We start from the raw sequence: 19,579 nt of genomic DNA, 5'->3' as shown, positions 1-19,579 counted from the left end.
TTTATAATCAAATACCAGTATGTTACTATGTATTAAAAATCAGCTGATAAACAGTAGTGATTTTAAAAACCTAAATGTTTTTAAGAGGTCAATGGACCAGGCTGAACCAATGAAATCATAGTATATAAATGACTACTTAATAGTTAGAATCTATAGCACCTTTCATGCAAAATAAAATATTATTCATCAAATACAATAAGTTAAAATAAAAGAATGCTTTCTTTTTTTCCCCCCAAAGCCACAAAGGTTTGGTCTGAATTACAAAGCCATAAGAAAATCAATTCTAAGCACTATATGAGCTACACCTTTTAATCCTATCATGATTGTCATGCTTTATACAAAATAAAGTCATATGCATTGTAGGAAATGTAAAAGCCCAAAAGGTTAAAGCTTTGGATATAACATTTAGCTAACAGACTCAAAAACTAGATCTCTATTCTACTCATTCTTCACTCAACTTCCATTTATCTTCTTGAATTTAGATATTTATGTGTTTTTATTTCCTTCTAACTTTGTGTTTTAATTTTATGGAATAAATAAGGTAACACACCTATACCTCTACATTTGACAATTGTAGACACTTTTTAAAGAGTTAGAGGGTATTTTTGTCTATATTTGTTAGGTCTCACCTGGTTAGACAGAAAGATAAATATAAACTAAAAGTTTTTATGGGATAAAACATTTTTCAATTACATTGCAACATCAACTATCCCTAGAACTTTATTTATCAAGAAAAGAATATTCTGTAGAGTCTTACGATGAAATAGTATTACTCTAAGTTCCCAACTTCCACTGTACTATTTTTAAAATAGCATAGTTTCAAGGTGTTTGGGTACCAACCATAAGAAATGTGGCTGTGCCTGGCTGGCTTGGCTCAGTGGGTGAGCGTCGACCTATGAACCAGGAGGTCACGGTTCAATTTCCAGTCAGGGCACATGCCCCGGTTGCAGGCTCGATCCCAAGTGTGCGGTGTGCAGGAGGCAGCTGATCAATGATTCTCTCTCATCATTGATGTTTTCCTTTCTCTCCCTTCCTCTCTAAAATCAGTAAAAATATATTTTAAAAAAAGAAAAAAGAAAGAATTGTGGCTGGCCCTGGCCGGTGTGGCTCAGTGGCTAGAGTGTTGGTCTGTGCACTAAAGTTTCTGGGGTTCAATTCTCCCTCAAGGGCAGTACCTGAGTTGCAGGTTCTCTACCCCGGTCTGGGCCCATTGGGCATGTGTGGGAGAGGAAACCATTGGGCTTGTGCGGGAGAGGCAACCAATTGATCTCTCTCTCTCTCTCTCTCTCTCTCTCTCTCTCTCTCTCTCTCTCCAATTGATCTCTCTCTCTCTCTCTCTCTCTCTCTCTCTCTCTCTCTCTCTCTCTCCTCCTTCCTTTGGCCCCCTCCCTCCCTTCCACTCTCTCTAAAAATAAAATCAATGGAAAAAAATATCCTCAGGTGAAAATTAACAACAACAAAAAGGTAATGTGGCTGAATGTTATTAAAGGTATGATAATTTACTAAATGGGTATCACAATTCAATTGCTTATAGTAGTCACTATTGAAGATGCTAAAGAAACAGAAGTCCTAATGAATTACCTTTAGAATAGCTGTCCTTCACCTTATATTTCCTTTGAATGTTACTTTCTAGACCAATTCTACTGGACACCTAAAGTTAATTCAACTTTAAGTCAAGATAGAAGTTACAAATAGTTTGTTATTAGCTACATTTTCTAAATATTAGGTCAATTAATACAGGCATTTGCTAATTTTAAATTATATGACCATCAGAGCACTTATATTGAGTCATATTTTCAACTTAACATCTACTTCTTTCAGCTTCTTATGAAGTCAAATACAAATAAGAGGCGAAATAAATTTTTATTTTCATCTGCCCATTGTCATATTACAAGGTTTTTCATAGTAAAGATTTTCCTCTTATTCCCAAAGATGTTATGGGAATGTTAAATAGCAAAAATTCTATCAATCTCTCAAAAGAAACTACTTTCTTATTTGATTAAACAACAAATCACAAGAGGAAGTTACTTTGATTTACTTCCTGTTGATTAAAAATCTTCCATCAACTTAATGCAGCTACCACATATTTTGTTTTAAAATAGGGGTGGGAAGAGCAAAGAGAACTCGACTGCTAAACAATAATAGAGCAGGTGTAATTTGGTAATATGGTAAGAAGGTTAGAAATAAGGTATTTTATTTAGAGGATGTAAACGCTTTCCAAATTATAATTAAAGAGAAAAGTATGAAAAGTAACATATATCTAGACTTTAAAGAAATGTGTTTCTCAGAAAATTAGATACATAAATACTAACAAGCAAAGGTTATAAATTCACTATGCCTGAAACTAATTTGAGGGGGAAAACCTTGTATGTCAGATTCTATCTGCTTCATAATTATTTGGGTAATAAAATCTTCAATAACCAACTCTATAATAAAGTAGTCTAGGTACTTTTAAAAAAAATCTTGCAGTAAGCAAAGGACTTAGTATAGGGTGTGGTATCTAAGTATGGTACATCAAACAATGTGAGATAAATCAAGCAACTCTTCTAAAGTAGTAAGTTAAAATAGTATTGCACTTGGTTAGATTAATATTTATTGTTTTTAATGTATATAAAGGAACTTAATGTCAAGCCTGAATCAGCCTACAGGCATATTCATTAAAGGCAAATACATGTAAAAATGTGTGTTGTATACTTCAACAACAGGGCATAATATCTACTGTCCCAGACCATTACATACTAACAAAATAATTCTTCTATTTTAATTCTGAGTTATATTTGTTGCTTTTAATTGAAATTAGCATCTCTGACCCAATTTATAAGAACAATTTTTGTCCAAAAACTTATTGAAAGATCTAAATGTTTTAAATGAGAAATGTTATTGAATGAAACACTTAATAAGAATTTCAAAAGGCAAATATAAAAAACACCACCAAACCACACCAATTTAATACATAATTAAAAGGTATGTTCCTCTTCTCTGAACTTGTACAACTTTGCATTTTTACTTATTTATAATAGCATAAAGAATCAACTTTCAGGCTGCTTTTTTAAAAATTAAGGCTTGTTTATACCTGATAATTAGCTTTATTCTAGAATTTTTATGTTCACTTTTAATAGTTCAATCTATGTTTCTAATCTAGAAATTGGAAGAAGAGTTTTTTAATTTTTGAGTTTCTTGGTGTGTGTTTCTTGGTGGAGTTCCTTCCCAAACAATAATTACAAATTCACAGCAAATTGAACATAATTCTTTAAAGTATGCATAAGAATATAAAGCAGACTACTAAAAATATAAAAGTATTATTTGATATAATAGTCTGTTTTTTAAGACTAATGAAAATACATTGAAAAGGAAAATTTTTAACAATTTCCTTAACTTCACCATCTTTTATGCCAATTTTCAATGTGGTCCATTTTTCATTCAAGGTCTACATATCTTACTATGTATTAAAATTATCAATGAATTTAAAAGCACTGCTATAAAACTTTTCTTTAGTCCATTCAGCCCCTTAACTAATCAAACAATGAAACAAATATTACAAGGTGAAGGCTGACAAAAAATCATAATGAACCTCTCAGATGAGAAACTAATTGGTACTAAGTACACAATGGCTTACATTTAATCCTGTTAATAACCACACAAAAAAAGAAATAAAAGACTCACTTTTCAGTCATCTCTCTGGACCACTGGGCTAAAATAACAGCATGACTAAATCTGACATTGACCCCGTGGCCCTGCTAGGAGTTAAAAGAATTCCTTTGAGTCTTCTGAGGCCTGTTCTCAACTGCTCCAGAAGGGGTGGGCTAGTCATACACACTTGTTAACCTTCTTTACAGTAACAGGTCAAATTAGAAATGGTCATATACACTGTAATATACACCAGCTCTAACTTTAAATTGGAAGTCTGTACCTTATAACAACACAAAATAATAATAATAATAATATAATAATAGCTGGCTGATAAAATGTCATAGATGGATGAAATGTAACTGGAACAGTAAGACTGTATTCCAACAATAACATATTACTATAAGTAAATTTTAAACAAATAATAAGAATATGTCTAAATTAACAAGACTAAAATTGAGAAAAAGCACCAAGATGATTTGTCATCTGTCACCTAAAATCACTAAATTTTAAAATATAAAAATTCCATATATAAAATTTTCTAGATATATCACAAAACAGTTTTCAGCGAGCCTACTAAATTAAAATATACCTCCTAATACTTTGTGAAGTTTTGCAGAATTTTGTGACATGAACCCATCAATGACAAAACAGAAAAATACGTTGTCAAAATTATATAAATTTGCTTGAAACCAGGTTACTTTTGTCCTTTCATCCTTTTCAAAACACAGTTTATGGTTTCCAAAAAGAAGATGTTAGCATCTCATACTTTCCTCTCTAACTAGAGATTTAAAATAATTATGGACATGGATTTACTACACTTGATAAGATTTCTCTAGTTCTAATATTAGTATTTTTAAATTATATTTTCTTAAATTAAATAAAATCCCAGGTCTTATTCCTACTTCACAAAGTCTAATTGCTGAAAATCTAAATAAACCAACACTAGTATATTTAATCATTTGCTTCAAGTTTTTGCATTAAAAAAATGACTCCAGTTAATTTACGAAAATATTTAAAATTAATAGGTCTACCTTTTTTATATACTGGAAGCCAGTAGATGTCCTTATAACACTAAGAAATAAAATTATTATATACCAAAATGTACTTTAATTTATCTCTACAGCAAAATATAAAAATTTTACATAATTCAAGTTCTGCATTCTTACAGATCTTTTTTTAAAGTTTAGCTTATCATATTAATAAAAGGAAAAAAATACCAGTCAAAGAACTATAATTTAAAATGAATATAATGTAACTGAAAATCAGCAATTATCATCAAGGATTGTTTGGTTAATTTTGTAAAGGCTTAAATTAATTCAGGATAAATGCCAGACTTAAAATTTTAATAGTTATCACAATCAAACTTTGTGAAATATGTCAAAGTTTAAGTAAACTCTGAGAAAAAAAGAGTTCAAGCACACTATGTTTTAAAAATTCTTTAACGGCATATAAATCTCTACCTGTCAAGTGTAGACATTTTGGATATGAGCTTTCTTTCCCAAGTTCTTGTTCTCTAATACACAGTTTAGTATTTTTCAGGAAATACAAAAACACCTCAAACTTACCAAGCAATAAGAGAATTTAAAAATATTTCACAAACAACCCCTACTTAAAGCTCTAATGCAGAGCCTACTCTTTTAAACAGAAAAATCCAAAAGGTTTTCCAACCACACAATGTAATTTTACCTTCATTGGCTTACCTTCAAAGCATTTTCTGGTCTAAAAAATATCAAGAATAAAAGTATTTCCATTACACATTAATAGTTACTATACATGTTTAGCCATTCAGTTTTAAGAGAACCTTCCGCCCACTGCCAAAAGAAAAAAGAGAGGGAGAACAAAAAAGAAATCCTACAAAACGAGAGTTTCAAATAAACACTGGAAAAGGAATCAAGAATCATGACCTTTAAAAAAAAAAGTTGTCTGACGATTGTGAAGGTTTTAATAGCATGAAAGCACTTTACCAGTTTGCTCTTTCCTTAATAAATTTCAAGTTCGGCTCTACAGTGCTTTCCTACTGAAAGCCACACAACAAATCTGTGCCCTTAGCTTTAAGACCTAATAACATTTTACATGAACATTCAGTAAGGGAATAGTAGAGATCTCTCTAACAGAAAAAAATTGTTATTTGCACTAACAGAAAAATTTTCTTATTTTTAGAGCTGTACACTTTCACAGTTGAATCAGTTTTCCATATCTATACCCTGATTTGATGTGAATACTGGAATGTATTGTAGAGCTTAGTGTTTTTTAATAATTACATATGAAAATCAAATGTAAACATAAAACACCTTTAAAACTACTAGTCAGAATTAGGAAGAATCATTTTACAAACTTATGAAACCTCTATAACAATGATGAAAAGTAAAAATTATTAAGATAATTTTAATTGTCAGGGATAATACAAGAGCTAATAAGACTATCAGGATACATTTTCTTCCTAGTTTGAAACTCACTGATTTTAAGAGAAATTGCTTCTTGAGACATCATTAGATAGAAATAAAATTGTGAAATACATAATAACTAGAAAATAATAAAAACAAAAATTCAAAAATGTCATTTATTTCTTGGTAATAACAAATTCTATAAACCAGTTTCATAGTCTAGGAGCACTAAAATCCAGAAGAAAAACTACAATTAGTAGGCACAAAAGAAAACTTGCCCTTACTCCAGTTCCCAATGTACTTAACACACATCCAGAAAGAAAATTTTAGATAACTCATTGCCATGGTGTATAATCAACTGAACAAACAAAAACCCCTAAAATTATGCATATCAAAATTAATCCTTTTTCATACTATTTATCAATGTTAGAAAGTTCTCTTAGCCTATTAGTTAACAGTATATCACAACATCAGTTTTCATGGTATATTTGGAAATTATTACAATTTTTAAATGCTAAAAAATACTTAATATTTTATATTAATTTAAGGAATTCAAAATTCTGTTAAATAATGCTATTGTATGTTGGCATCCTCACAAAACAAATATAATACCGAAGTATCTTTGATCACACTAATTTGCTATTCTAAAATCTTCAGATATTAATGAAAAAATATTTTGAGATGTTAGAATAGAAGCCTCTACTATTCCCTTACAGCAGTAACAAATTACTCAACATTTAAATTGCCATAACAGTTCTCCAAAGATTTAACATTTAGTAGCACAAAGTTGTTTCATAAAACAAAATCCTTCACATTTGAAAAGTAAGCATGTTTTGCAAGAATAGGAAAATTTTTAAGATCTGGTCAAGTTAAAAATGTATGTCTCAAATCAATGTATATTGATATGTCTATTTGAATACATACACATCATAACAAGAAAAAAATGAATGTAAGAGATAGCACATATCAGATTACAGCTGATTACCTATGGTTATCTTTTGAATATACAATAATATTTAAATTAAAACTTATAACAGTACTACTTACTGCTAATTAGTATTTATAGTAGTATTTACTTAATTCAACTATAACATAACATTTTTATTCCATCAGTAGAGCAACCATGAATAGAAAATTCTGGAATTAATACTTTCCTATCAATTTCATGCATAAAGCTAACATATCTTTTGAGCTGCTCAATGGCTAAAAAATTAAATTGTTACTGTTATTAAGAAAACAAAACCAAGAACAAAATTAGTTTAGTTTTTCCTTGCTAGTCCCCATGGATCTAAATCCACACAATAATTCTTCCCAATCTGCAAAATAAAACACACAAATAGATGGGCTAAGGAAGAAAGATCAAAACAAAGAAGTGGGGAAAAAAAAAAAAAAGATTCCCTTTCCCTTTAGCAATCAACAAAATAACAAAAAAGAAAAAGTGGAAAAGTCGCCCAGAATATATGACCATGTAAGCATGGGCACTCTTGCAGAAAACCAAGTCTGCAACCCAAAGCCATGGGAAATTTAAATTAGAGCTAACGGCCACAATAGGCAGGGAAATCTGTATAGATAAAAAGGAAGTGCTGAGGTTGCAGGTATACTACTAAAGATCTTTTGAGATTTCCAAACAAACTTTATTAGTTTTATTAATTTTAAAAAGGCATAACTATCCACAATGTACCATAAAGATTTAAGTTTTTTCCCCCTTAAATCAAAATGTACATATGTATGTGATGTATCTAAAGGAAGAGTAAGGATTCCCATTGCTTAATACTGAGAATCAGCAAATCAGAAATCTGCTTCACAACTCTATCTCCTTCCATATTCAAATAATGTTAAAGCAATGAAAATTTTTAACAAAAGAAAGAAAAGTCAGAAATAAGCCCTTTGATCCTGTTGTTAACCTAAGTGATGGCAAGATACAGCTCCTCCTCGACTATTCCATAAAGAACTATATACCAAAGTTAGTGTAACTAATCAAAACAGCTTAAAAATTAGACGATCAGTGGCACAACCATTACATTTCACCTGTTAAATCTGGTAATAAAGGAAATTTCCCAAACTAGAACATCTCAAACAGAAGAATAAAGGTACTTACACAACAACCAAAACAGTCATGGTGTTAAAAACCAATACAAATATTCGATAACTTAGACCTGATGAATTTTTGCCAGTAAATCAGCTATCCAAAAACATCTTAAATATTATTAACCTTTTTAAGAAAATACTTCATACACATAAAAATCAATCATACTATAGTAAAGTAAGAACATATTTACAGCAATATTTGTTATATTTATTCTCTCACAAAATTTATGTCATTTTTAAAGCAAAACAAAATAGGTGAAAGAGGGTACTGAATAAAAAGCAAAATATTAATTATAGGGGATTGAGGTAATTTTCAAGTACTTAGAACAATAAAAATTTACTGGCAATTAAAATCTTTAGAAGTGGAAAGTAATACTATTTCTAAGTAAAATCACTGACAAAAGTTCACTTTTGTTTCAATCAGATCATTTCACACTAAAAAATGATTAGAGCAATATAAGGAGTAACTTATAGGATTAATGTAATTGCACGCCTTTTCTTTAAATAAAACCTCCTTTCTTTAAATTTATTTGCCATTTTCCTCTTTATCTTGAATTCCTCTCACCTGACTTTTCAAAGTATAATTATTCAATTACTTAGTAATGACATTTATCAGCTATAAGCAGACTATCCCCCTATATCTTTAAAATTTCTCATTAACTACAAATACGGAAAGACTATTAAAAAGTTTTCTAGAAATTAGGGCTTTCCCTTCCTAGAGTAGATAATTCTGTTAAAGGCACTATTCATTACAAAGCAAAATCAAATGTGACCTACCACGCCAATAAAAACATTTTCTCTCAATAAGTAGCTCTAAAGAGCCAAACTTTCATATTGAGGTAATTATAAATTAACTATATATTTGGGCAAAAGCAGGGGAGGAGAGTACAAATTATTTTCCCATAATAGAACTGTGCTGTCTTCCCTTAATGTGAATTTGCAAAAGAGCAGATGCTCTCAAGTCCACCATTGACAATTTTCAAAACTATGACAAAAGCTGAAATTCTAAGATAAAAATGTCATAGAAATAAAGTTATACATTAACAGACAAGATCCACTTTTAAATAATCTATTACTACTTTTCATTTACATTGAATCCAAATCTGTATTGCAAAAATAACTTTTGCCCCACAAATTATATCTGATAGCACGTTATCAGATCAAGATTCAAAAACTAAGAAACAAGTAAAATCTCTTCCTTTAGATATTCCTAAGTATCTCTGTGTAATCTGAAAAGAAAATGTGACCATATACATGGTGATGCTCAATTAAAATATTTATTTATTATAAGCAGAATCAACAACAATCTGGTAAATACTCAAAATGCCAAAATCTTAACCATGACAATTTATAACAAAACAAAGATAAACAATAATTTGGCTGAATAACTTCCTTAAGTCAAACACTTTCATTTTATTAAGTGTTAACAACTAGGGGAGGGTTAGCAAGAGATCAGTAAATCACTTGGAAGTTAAATATAAATTTAGCAAAAACTTAAAAACAGGACCTATTTAAAGACATGAACTATCTAAATAGCCTTTTCTATTACAAGGAAAAATGAGTAAATGTTTCCTATTCTATATTTCTTGTGAAAAATGTTTTAGAGTTTTTAATCAAATGTAGTTCCCATCAAATTTACCTTCTGACCATAAAAATATACTGTCTATAAATTACACTTATCTTCCTAAACTAGTAATCACTATATGAAATACAGTACCTTTATAGCAAACAGCTATAAGAAAATTACATTTAAACACTCTTTATCCAGACATCAGTATTCAAGTTCCTATGATAAGGAGATAAAATGAAAATGTGCCCACCTTATTTTATGCTTCTCCATTCCAAAAAAAGAGTAAACCTGTAGATGAGTAAGTAACTTATAATGGCAACTAAGTCATTAGTTCCATACATACATATATATATATTATATTATTTTATATATAATATATTATATTATTTTTTACTAAGCAGTTTTCAACAAGTTTAGTATATCTTATGCGAAAATTTAATCAGTTTCTAAAAGAAATGTCAAAAAAAGTAAAATTTAATCCTGTCCCTAGGTACTTATCACTGTTGAAAAGCTACTGCAAATGGATTTAGACTAAAAGTCATAAATTGACTTTGCAAGAATGCATACCTAACTTACTGATCAACAGTAAAATCACAAAAATTAGCAACATGCAATATCAACATTCCAAAATGTTATTAAAATCTAACCCAAAGCTGCCTTAGCATTTCTGGGATTTCTAATGAGATTTTCAGTCTGCTGAACAATGGCCATAAAAGGCTTTCAAACTTCACTCCATTCACAAGTAAAGTTGAAATTGAACATTTTTATTTCTTCTCTCCCTATGACAACTTCACTATAGAACAGTGAATAACAGTTTAAGTCATTATGCTAATTAGAAATTAAATAAAAAGATGCCCTAACAATAGTTAAGTGTAAGGTAACATGCTACAACTAGAGACAGTTCAAAAGCAGCTTTAGGAATTGTGTAATTCAGGCTTACAAAAGCTGAAAACATCAGGGAGGGAGCTCCTTGATGTTCCCGGTCACTGGAACTCTAGCATATGGCTATTTTTCAATTATAAGGCAGAAATTAAACAATACATCAATGAGAAGAATGTCAAACAGCAACCCACTGTTTGTTTTTTAATTTTTTAAAAGTGATTTTAGAGAGAGGAAGGGAGAGGGAGAGAGAGAAACATCAATGATGAGAGAGAACCATCAATCGGCTGCCTTCTGTACACCCCCCACTGGGGATCAAGCCCAAAACCCAGCACCATTGGGAATTGAACTGTGACCTCCCAGTTCATAGGTCGATGCTCAACCACTGAGCCATGCCAGCTGGGCAGCAATCCACTATTATGACCTATTTGGCCATAAAATCTCTCAAGAAACTATATTTACTGAAATTAAACTGACTAGTTATCTGATAAATGCAAAATGGGGAGGAGGGAAATATTACCTTAAAGATTTGAGGAGCATTAAAAGCAAAGTTTAATTAATTAAAATTACTATGTTAAAGATGGTAAGGAGAAAAAAAAGATGGTAAGGAAGAACACAAGCTATGAGATGCCCAAAGTTATAGTTTAAGACATGCTCTAATTGGAACAGCCCTGCATAAAGGACACTTTAAAAAGCTGTCCTTTGACTTATAGCACCTGGTCCATCTGAGAGAATTTTTCTATCTGCCACAAAGTCATATAAATTATCCACATTTTTTTAAAGGAAAATGAGATATAAAGCAAGAAACAGGTAGAAAACATTAGAACAAAATAATGACCAAAAAATCTTGGTCAGCATTCTGAACATATACAAAACATAAATGCCCTTCCTCATTTATATTTAGGCTAAGGTGGTTGTCTAAAAAGCCATACTATTAAAATGTTTAATCATATTAACCACATATTAAACCATTAATTAAACATTAATGATACTATATAGTCTTAAGTTTCTATTAGGGTTTTCAGTTTCTACTCTTCCTCTTTGCATTTAACCTAAACTTTAAATCCTATCCATTCTTTAAGACTCAGTTCAAAGGGCTACTTTTCAATTCAGTCTTACACTTTGCCTACCCACAATAATCTTTTTTAAAAGTCTATTACATTCACCTTAAAATGATTATGTACTGTGCTGAAGCATCTCTTATATTTGTAAAAATATATGTAACTCTGGTATCACAGTGAAGTTTCCATATTGTCATGCACTTTAAGGATTCTAAAGGCAGGAATTATATAGCAATTCTTAAATCACAACTTCTTAAAGATACAGTGGCTTATACAGTGGAAGCATCCAATAAGTAAGTATTAGACTGATTTTTAAGACTTCAGATTTAGTTTTAATTAGAACATAAAATGTCACCAAATCAAATTTGATTCCCTACCCTGCTATAAAGGATACAAGTTACCAACCAATTACAACAGATTTAATTCAAATAAAGTGTAAGAAAAAAATTTAAGAGCCAAATGGGAAAATCTTAACACTGACTCTAGTTATATTTAATGAAAAAAAAATTAGTGAGAATTTGTCTAGGTGTGATAATGATATGATTATTTCTTAAGAATATTTATCTTTCAGAAATACATACTAAATATATATATATATGTATGTATATCAATGAATGAAATGATGTATGTGATTTGCTTCAAAATATTATAGGAGCATGGAGTTAAATATAATATTGGTTATAAGTTGATAATTTGTTGAAGTTGGTTTATAGAATGCTAAGTCCATTATAACATTCTATCCTTGTGTACTTTAAAATTTCCATAAAAAATTAACAAAGAGTTAGCAATTACTCCCAGAGCTAATAATATCCCTTCTCTATGCAGGAAAATAAGTTGCTGATTATTCCTCTATAATTCTTACAGCATTTATTGTCTCTCCCCATCATTTAGCTGTCATATAAAATAATCCTTCCCAAACTTGAGATCACCCTCACAAACTAAAAACCATGCTGATTCCCTGTGGTGCATGTTTTCTTCAATCAGATAACCTGTCTTTCTAAAACATGAGAATTGCAAGCCAATCCTACTGAGGATAACAAAAGAAAGAAAATAAAGGGTGAGAATTTTTAAAAGTAAACAAATGATAGAGTAGGCATCGTTTATATAATAAGGGAATGAGTAAAGAAAGTAAAGAAAATGAAGCCTAGATCTTAGAAATAAACTCCTACATCCCTCAGTAGAGAAAGCTGAGAGCCAGATGTAACGGGCACTTTAGGTCTATGTTTTAGCATGAACTTATTATAGCCAAAGCCCTCATCATAAAACTATATACTGAGGAAGGCTTGGCTGAACATTACATAAATGTTACATCCCCAAGGCCTCAATGGAACCTCAGGAAACTAATCAACAAATTCAAAATCAGAAAAGTATTAAACACTGGAAGAAGAACAGAAAGGGGGAAAAATGCCTTTTACTTGTGTATTATCTGCCTGACAGTGTATTATCTCTAATTGTGTATTAAAATAAAACAAATGTAAGCATCTCACTGAAACTGAAACAGCAGGGGAAAGCCTTAATTATCCACAGAGCAAGAGTGGTGCTGTACTCTTTACTACAAATTTAACAATAGTAAATGGGAAATATGTATGTACTTATATAGTCTTTCATATGTTTATATACTACCTAAAATTCACTAATCCTATTTTTTAGAGAGTTAAGTTTTCAACCACATCACCAAGATTTTGAGAGACTTAACTCCCATGGTTAAGAAAAAAGAGACTTCTATAAATTACTTAGCTTCTATTTATTTATTTATTTGTTTATTTATTTATTTTTTACAGAGAGGAAGGGAGAGGGATAGAGAGCTAGAAACATCGATGAGAAACATCGACCAGCTGCCTCCTGCACACCCCCCACCGGGGATGTGCCCACAACCAATGTACATGCTCCCGACCGGAATCGAACCTGGGACCCTTGAGTCCGCAGGCCGACACTCTATCCACCGAGCCAAACCGGTTTCGGCTATAAATTACTTAGCTTCTTATTATATTTTGTCTCTTCAGTGAAACACAAACCACTTAAGGCTAAAATTATCTCTTTTTACCACTGTAAATCCCCTCTATATAATATTCTACATAGAGTAGATGCTCAATAAATGTTTGTTCATTTAGCAATTATTGAAAAACAAAGTAATATATATCAAGGAATATATTATATAAAATATATCTTATATAAATATATAAGGAGACTTCTGAGCATGGAAAAGACCTGCCATCAGGAGTTTATAATCTCTTCTCTCACATCCTATGGATATTTTAAACGTGCCACAGTTTGGGGACAGGGGTGGAAGGAAGGGAAAGGAATACACAAATTAGCTGTTGCTGCTGTTTAACAATCATCATTTCAAAAGTGTGCCAGGATTTCCACAAAATTCCACCAACATGAAAAAATCTTTTCTCTAAAGACTATTATATACACTGAATCAGACCTTTCCCCAGATCTATTTATGAATGAGATAATAATGATTAGAGAATAACAACACACCAAATAGGTATCAGCACTGAATATACTGCTTACTAACTGGGAAAGAAATAGGATTATGGCATTAGCAGGTCAAGGAAATAAAATAGGAATATATATTTGAATATCTGTAAGAGTTTGTAAGAGTCAAGCAAGTTAATTTGCAGGCTGCAGAATTTGTTTCCATTTGGCTGGAACAAAAAAACACACACAAATTCTAGCCTGGCCAACAGGGCTCAGTGGTTGAGCATCAACCTATGAACTAGAAGGTCCCCATCAGGGCATATGCCAGGGTTGCAGGCTCAATCCCCAGTGTGGGGTGTGCAAAAGGCAGCCAATCAATGATTCTCTCATCATCATGATCATCATGATCATCTCTCTCTCTCTCTCCTTGAAGTCCATTAAAAAATATTTTTAAAAATTCCTAGAAGCAAAGAGTAGGGATAAATGTCAATATGGATAATAGAATCATACACTGAATGTCTGGAATCAAGAATTACTTAGGTCTTGTATCAAACATTTTTACTAATACACACACTAAACTTTAAATGAATAGAATCAGTTTCTTTAAAAACTATAAATGAATGGCAACATATAAGGAAATTTTATGCAAAAAAAGCTATTCTAGAAAAACATAAGCAACAACTATATGAAACAGAATGGAGGGGGACTAAAAAATAACAAAGAACCTGCCAAATATTAGTAGAAATGTGCAAATCATATAGAAATGTACAACACGACAAGTCATCATAAAAAACAATGCCATTAAGTGGAATCCTTGTACTGGTAGGAAGTATAATGGTGTAGCCACTGTGAAAAAAAGTTAGGTAATTCCTAAAAAAGTGAAACATAAAAATACCAGTAATTCCATTCCTAGGTATATAACCCAAAGAATATCCAAAACAGATATTCAAATAAATACCTAAATATGAATGAATGTTCACAACAGCACTGTTTACAATAGCCAAAAGGTGGAAATAACCCATATGTCAATCAACAAATGAATGGATAAACAAAATGTGGTATATTCACAGAATGGAATATTATTCAGCCTTAAAAAGAACGAAGAACTGATAATAAGCTACAACATGCACAAATCTCCAAAACTTTATGCTAAGTGAAAGCCAGACACAAAAAGTCACATATTGTATGCTTCTATTTAGATGAAATATCCAGGATAGGTAAATGCATAGAGACAGAAACAGATTAGTGGTTGCCAGGGTCTGAGGAGGAAGAAACGAAAATGACTTCAATGGGTACAGTGTTTCCTTTGGATGTGGTGAAAATGTTTTGGAACTACATAGATGTAATGGTTCTACATTTCCAATGAACTAAAAACCACTGAATTGAGCACTTTAAAATGGTTAATTTTAAGTTAATTTCATCTCAATAAAAAGATATCCTCAAAACAATGCAATTCTTCTCTACCAATATTTGATAATTTAGTGACTAATGGTGTGTCTCTCCCCTTTTAAAACTAATTCCTACATATATACCTGAACCCATCTTTTACTTGGCCCCGCCCACTCTAATCTACTAAACAGGTATAATCTCTCCTTCAAAATTTTTCCTTCTAAAAACATTATTAGATCTCCTTTATTCTGACAAAACTTTACTTGATTTTGCTCTATGTTTTATTTATTTTCTACTTACTACTTTCTATGTACTATTCTATTTATTTTCCTCCTTTTGCTGTCAAATTCTCAGTTGGCCTATTATACCTGAGGCAGCCACCTGCTTTTAACTTTTTGCACTCGGATGTCGAGTGTGACTCGACACGGTTAGCATTAGAATAAAGGAATCGAGAAAAAAAGCAAGCGAGTACAAAGGGTTAATAATAAGATTTTGTTGAAATAACCATCCCAGGTCTGGGAGGTGTGGCTCAGTTGGTTAGAGCATCCTCCCATACACCAAAAGGTGGCAGGTTCAATTCCCGATCACGGCACATACCCAGGTTGTGGGTTCAATCCCCAGTCAGGCACATGTGGGAGGCAACCAATCGATGTTTCTCTCTCACATCATTTCTCTCTCTTTCTCTCCCTGCCTCTTTCTCTTTAAAAAAAAAAAAAATCAATTAAAAATAAATAACTATCCCATTTCTTAGGTATTATGCCCACAATAAGGGCAAAGTAGTTAGGAGATCCTATGGCCTGGAAACCTAAAATATTTCTTATCTGGCTTCTTATAATAAAGTTTGTCAATCTCTGGAGCTCCAGAGCATGATCTCCATTCAGTATCATCACGCCTCTGAGGGCAAGTGGGTACCATGAAAGGTTTTGGAGCAGCAGTAAAATACTATGAGTAAAAGGGCATTTCAGGACCAATATAGTGTGCAAGGAAGATATATTTTTTAAAAAAATCATTTAGGACACTATTGCTAGGCATTGGGTATAAAAGGTAAGAAATGAAAGGGACTTTTTAAAAGGATAAGTATCAATACTAGATGACTACTTGTGACAGAAGAGACAAAGCTAACACCGAAATTTCAATCCTGTGGTGTGGTTCTCAGAATTTGCATTTTCTCCTACAGTCTACTGTACACTTACAGCTTTTCAGTTTCCTACCTTACTTATTGTGGAGTTCCTAAAATCTTTTTTTTTAATATATTTTATTGATTTTTTTTTTTACAGAGAGGAAGGGAGAGGGATAGAGAGTTAGAAACATCCATCAGCTGCCTCCTGCACACCCCCTACTGGGGATGTGCCCGCAACCAAGGTACATGCCCTTGACCAGAATTGAACCTGGACCCTTTAGTCCGCAGGCCGATGCTCTATCCACTGAGCCAAACTGGTTAGAGCTAAAATCTTAATATTAATTCCATATCCTATGTGTACCAAGCATTCCCCATGCTTGCTACCTGAATAACTCCTAGGTAAGTAAGCAAATCACTTAAGAAGAAGCAGACCCAACAGAGTTGGCTGAATGAGAGCATGGGACCAATGTCAGTGGTGGATGAAGTACTCACCTGTGGTACCAAGCAGAGAGAGAGGGAAACTAAGATTTCAGGTCCAGAACTGGCTCTAGCCAAACAGCAAGAAGCAGCTATGAAATTGCTTACAGCAGAAGCAGAGTTTCCTTGATATTTTGACATAACTCTTTCTGATGTTCAGACAGACCACCATTAGAGTAGCCTTTGGTAAGTGAGTCTCACAAGAAACAAGGCAAAAAAACGACCAAAAGGTGAGGAATTAAATGGAGCAGACCCTTTTTGTCTAGGAAAACAGTCTTCTAAAGATGATACTACTTTTCAAAATGGCCAACATGATACTAACCTTCATTAACAGAGTTATCACATCCCACAAGATTGAGAAGGATATCATCATCTTTATCCTCAACTCCACATCCCAGCAGCATCCAGCTTTCCACGTTGTCACTTTCTGAAATGGTGCTCTCTTCTTCACTTGAACTTACTTCTATAATCATAACCTCTCGGATCATACCTGATTTCTCTTCAAGTTTAGGCTTCTTAATATCCCTCTTGCATTTCTTACCATCCAACTCATTAGAATGAAGAGAAGCAGAAGAACCTCTGGTCTTTTCTTTTGCTTGGACTCTAAAATTCTTTCTTTTACATCTATAAATACTATCTTCATCAGACAAAGTGATTACTTCTGACCCATCTGATAACTGGATGATCTCACTATCTGAAAGGATAATTAAGTTCTTTTGATTTTGCTTACTACTAGATGATTCAGAATCCCCAGAGTTCTTTTCTTCATGTTCTTCCTCCCTGATGACATTATCAAGATCTTGAGCATAATGAACTTGGCTGTAGAGGTGAAATTCCACCTCACTATCGACACTCAGTTCACTAGATGACTCTTCACGATAAAGGTCATCTTCATATGCTTCTACAGTCTCATAACCACCAAACATCATGAAAGTCTGTAACGGTGATGCTGTAAAAGAGAAAGTCATACAAAGAACATATTTTTAAAACTCAGGTCATGCCTGTTTAGTGCTAACTTCTATATAAAGGCTATCATTTTTCTCAATAACATATTAAAATACCTTTTTTTCACCCTGGCCAGGTGGCTTAGGTTGCTTAGAGCATCGGCCCATACACCAAAAGGTTATGGGTTCAAGCCCCAGTCAGGATGCCTATGGGCGGCAAATTATTGATGTTTCTCTCTTCACCCCTCACCTCTTCCTCTCTAAAAATCAATAAAAACATACCCTTGGGTAAGGATTTTTTAAAAAATACCTTTTTCTCTTAGAACACCTTTTTCCCCCCAAGGATTTCTAAATCCAATTATGACCTACTCTAAATGCCCACCTCTCCCAAATGAAAATTACTACCAACAAATTGAATTATAGTTATTAAAGAAAATGATGTATTTTGCAGGTATGTTGGAAAGGAAGAAGAAGGTTGTCATCCACTGCCTCAGACACCTAATACTTTTTCTCCAAAATCACAAATATATTTATGTAATTCTCACTATTCCTTCCATTCTACCTCTTCTCCTTGGTTCTGGAGCTCATCTTTTCTGGTATACATTCTCATATAGGAATATTACTTCAGCTATGACTAACATCTACAATGGGTAACAATTTTATTTACTGGTTTTGTGTATATTTTTTATTCTCAATTTAAAAATATAATCTCATGGCTTTCTAATCCTTAACCGAAAAAATATATATATAAAAATATCTGATAAACCTGGTTTACTTCTGTGCCAGCTAAAAGATATGTATAAAATATAAACTTACTAAGAACCTGAAACTGAGGTAAAACTCTTAGCTCTGAAAGAACTTTACTTTCCACGGTGAGCATATTAAATCCTGTCATCCTTCAACTCTGCTTAAGCATCACTTCTCAGGGAAGCTTTCCTTGACCCACCAGATTAAATTAAGTGTCCCCTTCACAGGCTTCCATAGCACTTTCAAAACACCACATTTCTAATTACTAATTTAAAGTAAATCTGCCGAAACCGGTTTGGCTCAGTGGATAGAGCATCGGCCTGCGGACTCAAGGGTCCCAGGTTCGATTCCGGTCAAGGGCATGTACCTTGGTTTCGGGCATATCCCCAGTAGGGGGTGTGCAAGAGGCAGCTGATCGATGTTTCTCTCTCATCGATGTTTCTGACTCTCTATCCCTCTCTCTTCCTCTCTGTAAAAAATCAATAAATATATATTTTTTAAAAAAATAAATAAATAAATAAAAATTAAAAAAAAACAAAAACAAAGTAAATCTCCCACAAGCACCAATCACATACCCCAGGAGGGCAGGAACTATATGCATTTGGTTAAACAATGGATCCCCAAAACCCAGCAGAGTAACTGCTATTTTAGCAGGATCTCTATAAATGTCTGTTAAATTAATAAAGAATGAATAAATGAATAAATCATCAGGCATTTGTTCTTCAGCCATGATGTCTAATATGTACCTAAAATAAGAAAATTATGATGGGGTAGGTTTTGGAGTTGTCTCCAACTATTCCAACTATTCTCATATCAACAACCAAAAATCTATACAGTAGATGCTTCAATTAGGTACTGATAGAATA

The 19,579-nt window shown here is 32.4% G+C and overlaps 1 protein-coding gene across 3 annotated transcripts in view; it reads right to left on the bottom strand.

Moving 5' to 3' along the window:
• Positions 1 to 19,579, bottom strand: part of ZCCHC7 (zinc finger CCHC-type containing 7) — a 200,667-nt gene that overhangs the window by 176,842 nt on the left and 4,246 nt on the right. For 2 of the 3 annotated variants that reach the window (XM_028146046.2, XM_008141899.3), the window contains exon 2: positions 17,345 to 17,971. In XM_028146046.2, the coding sequence (XP_028001847.2) occupies positions 17,345 to 17,951 (607 nt within the window). In that variant the 5' untranslated portion in view covers positions 17,952 to 17,971. Of the gene's footprint in view, positions 1 to 17,344; positions 17,972 to 19,080; positions 19,110 to 19,579 lie in introns of those variants that run through there. The other variant, XM_054727025.1, reaches the window with a different exon arrangement.

The sequence above is a fragment of the Eptesicus fuscus genome, chromosome 15 (genome assembly GCF_027574615.1).
Source record: "Eptesicus fuscus isolate TK198812 chromosome 15, DD_ASM_mEF_20220401, whole genome shotgun sequence".
NCBI classification, from domain to species: domain Eukaryota; kingdom Metazoa; phylum Chordata; class Mammalia; order Chiroptera; family Vespertilionidae; genus Eptesicus; species Eptesicus fuscus.
This window is presented reverse-complemented; position numbering and strand designations above follow the sequence as displayed.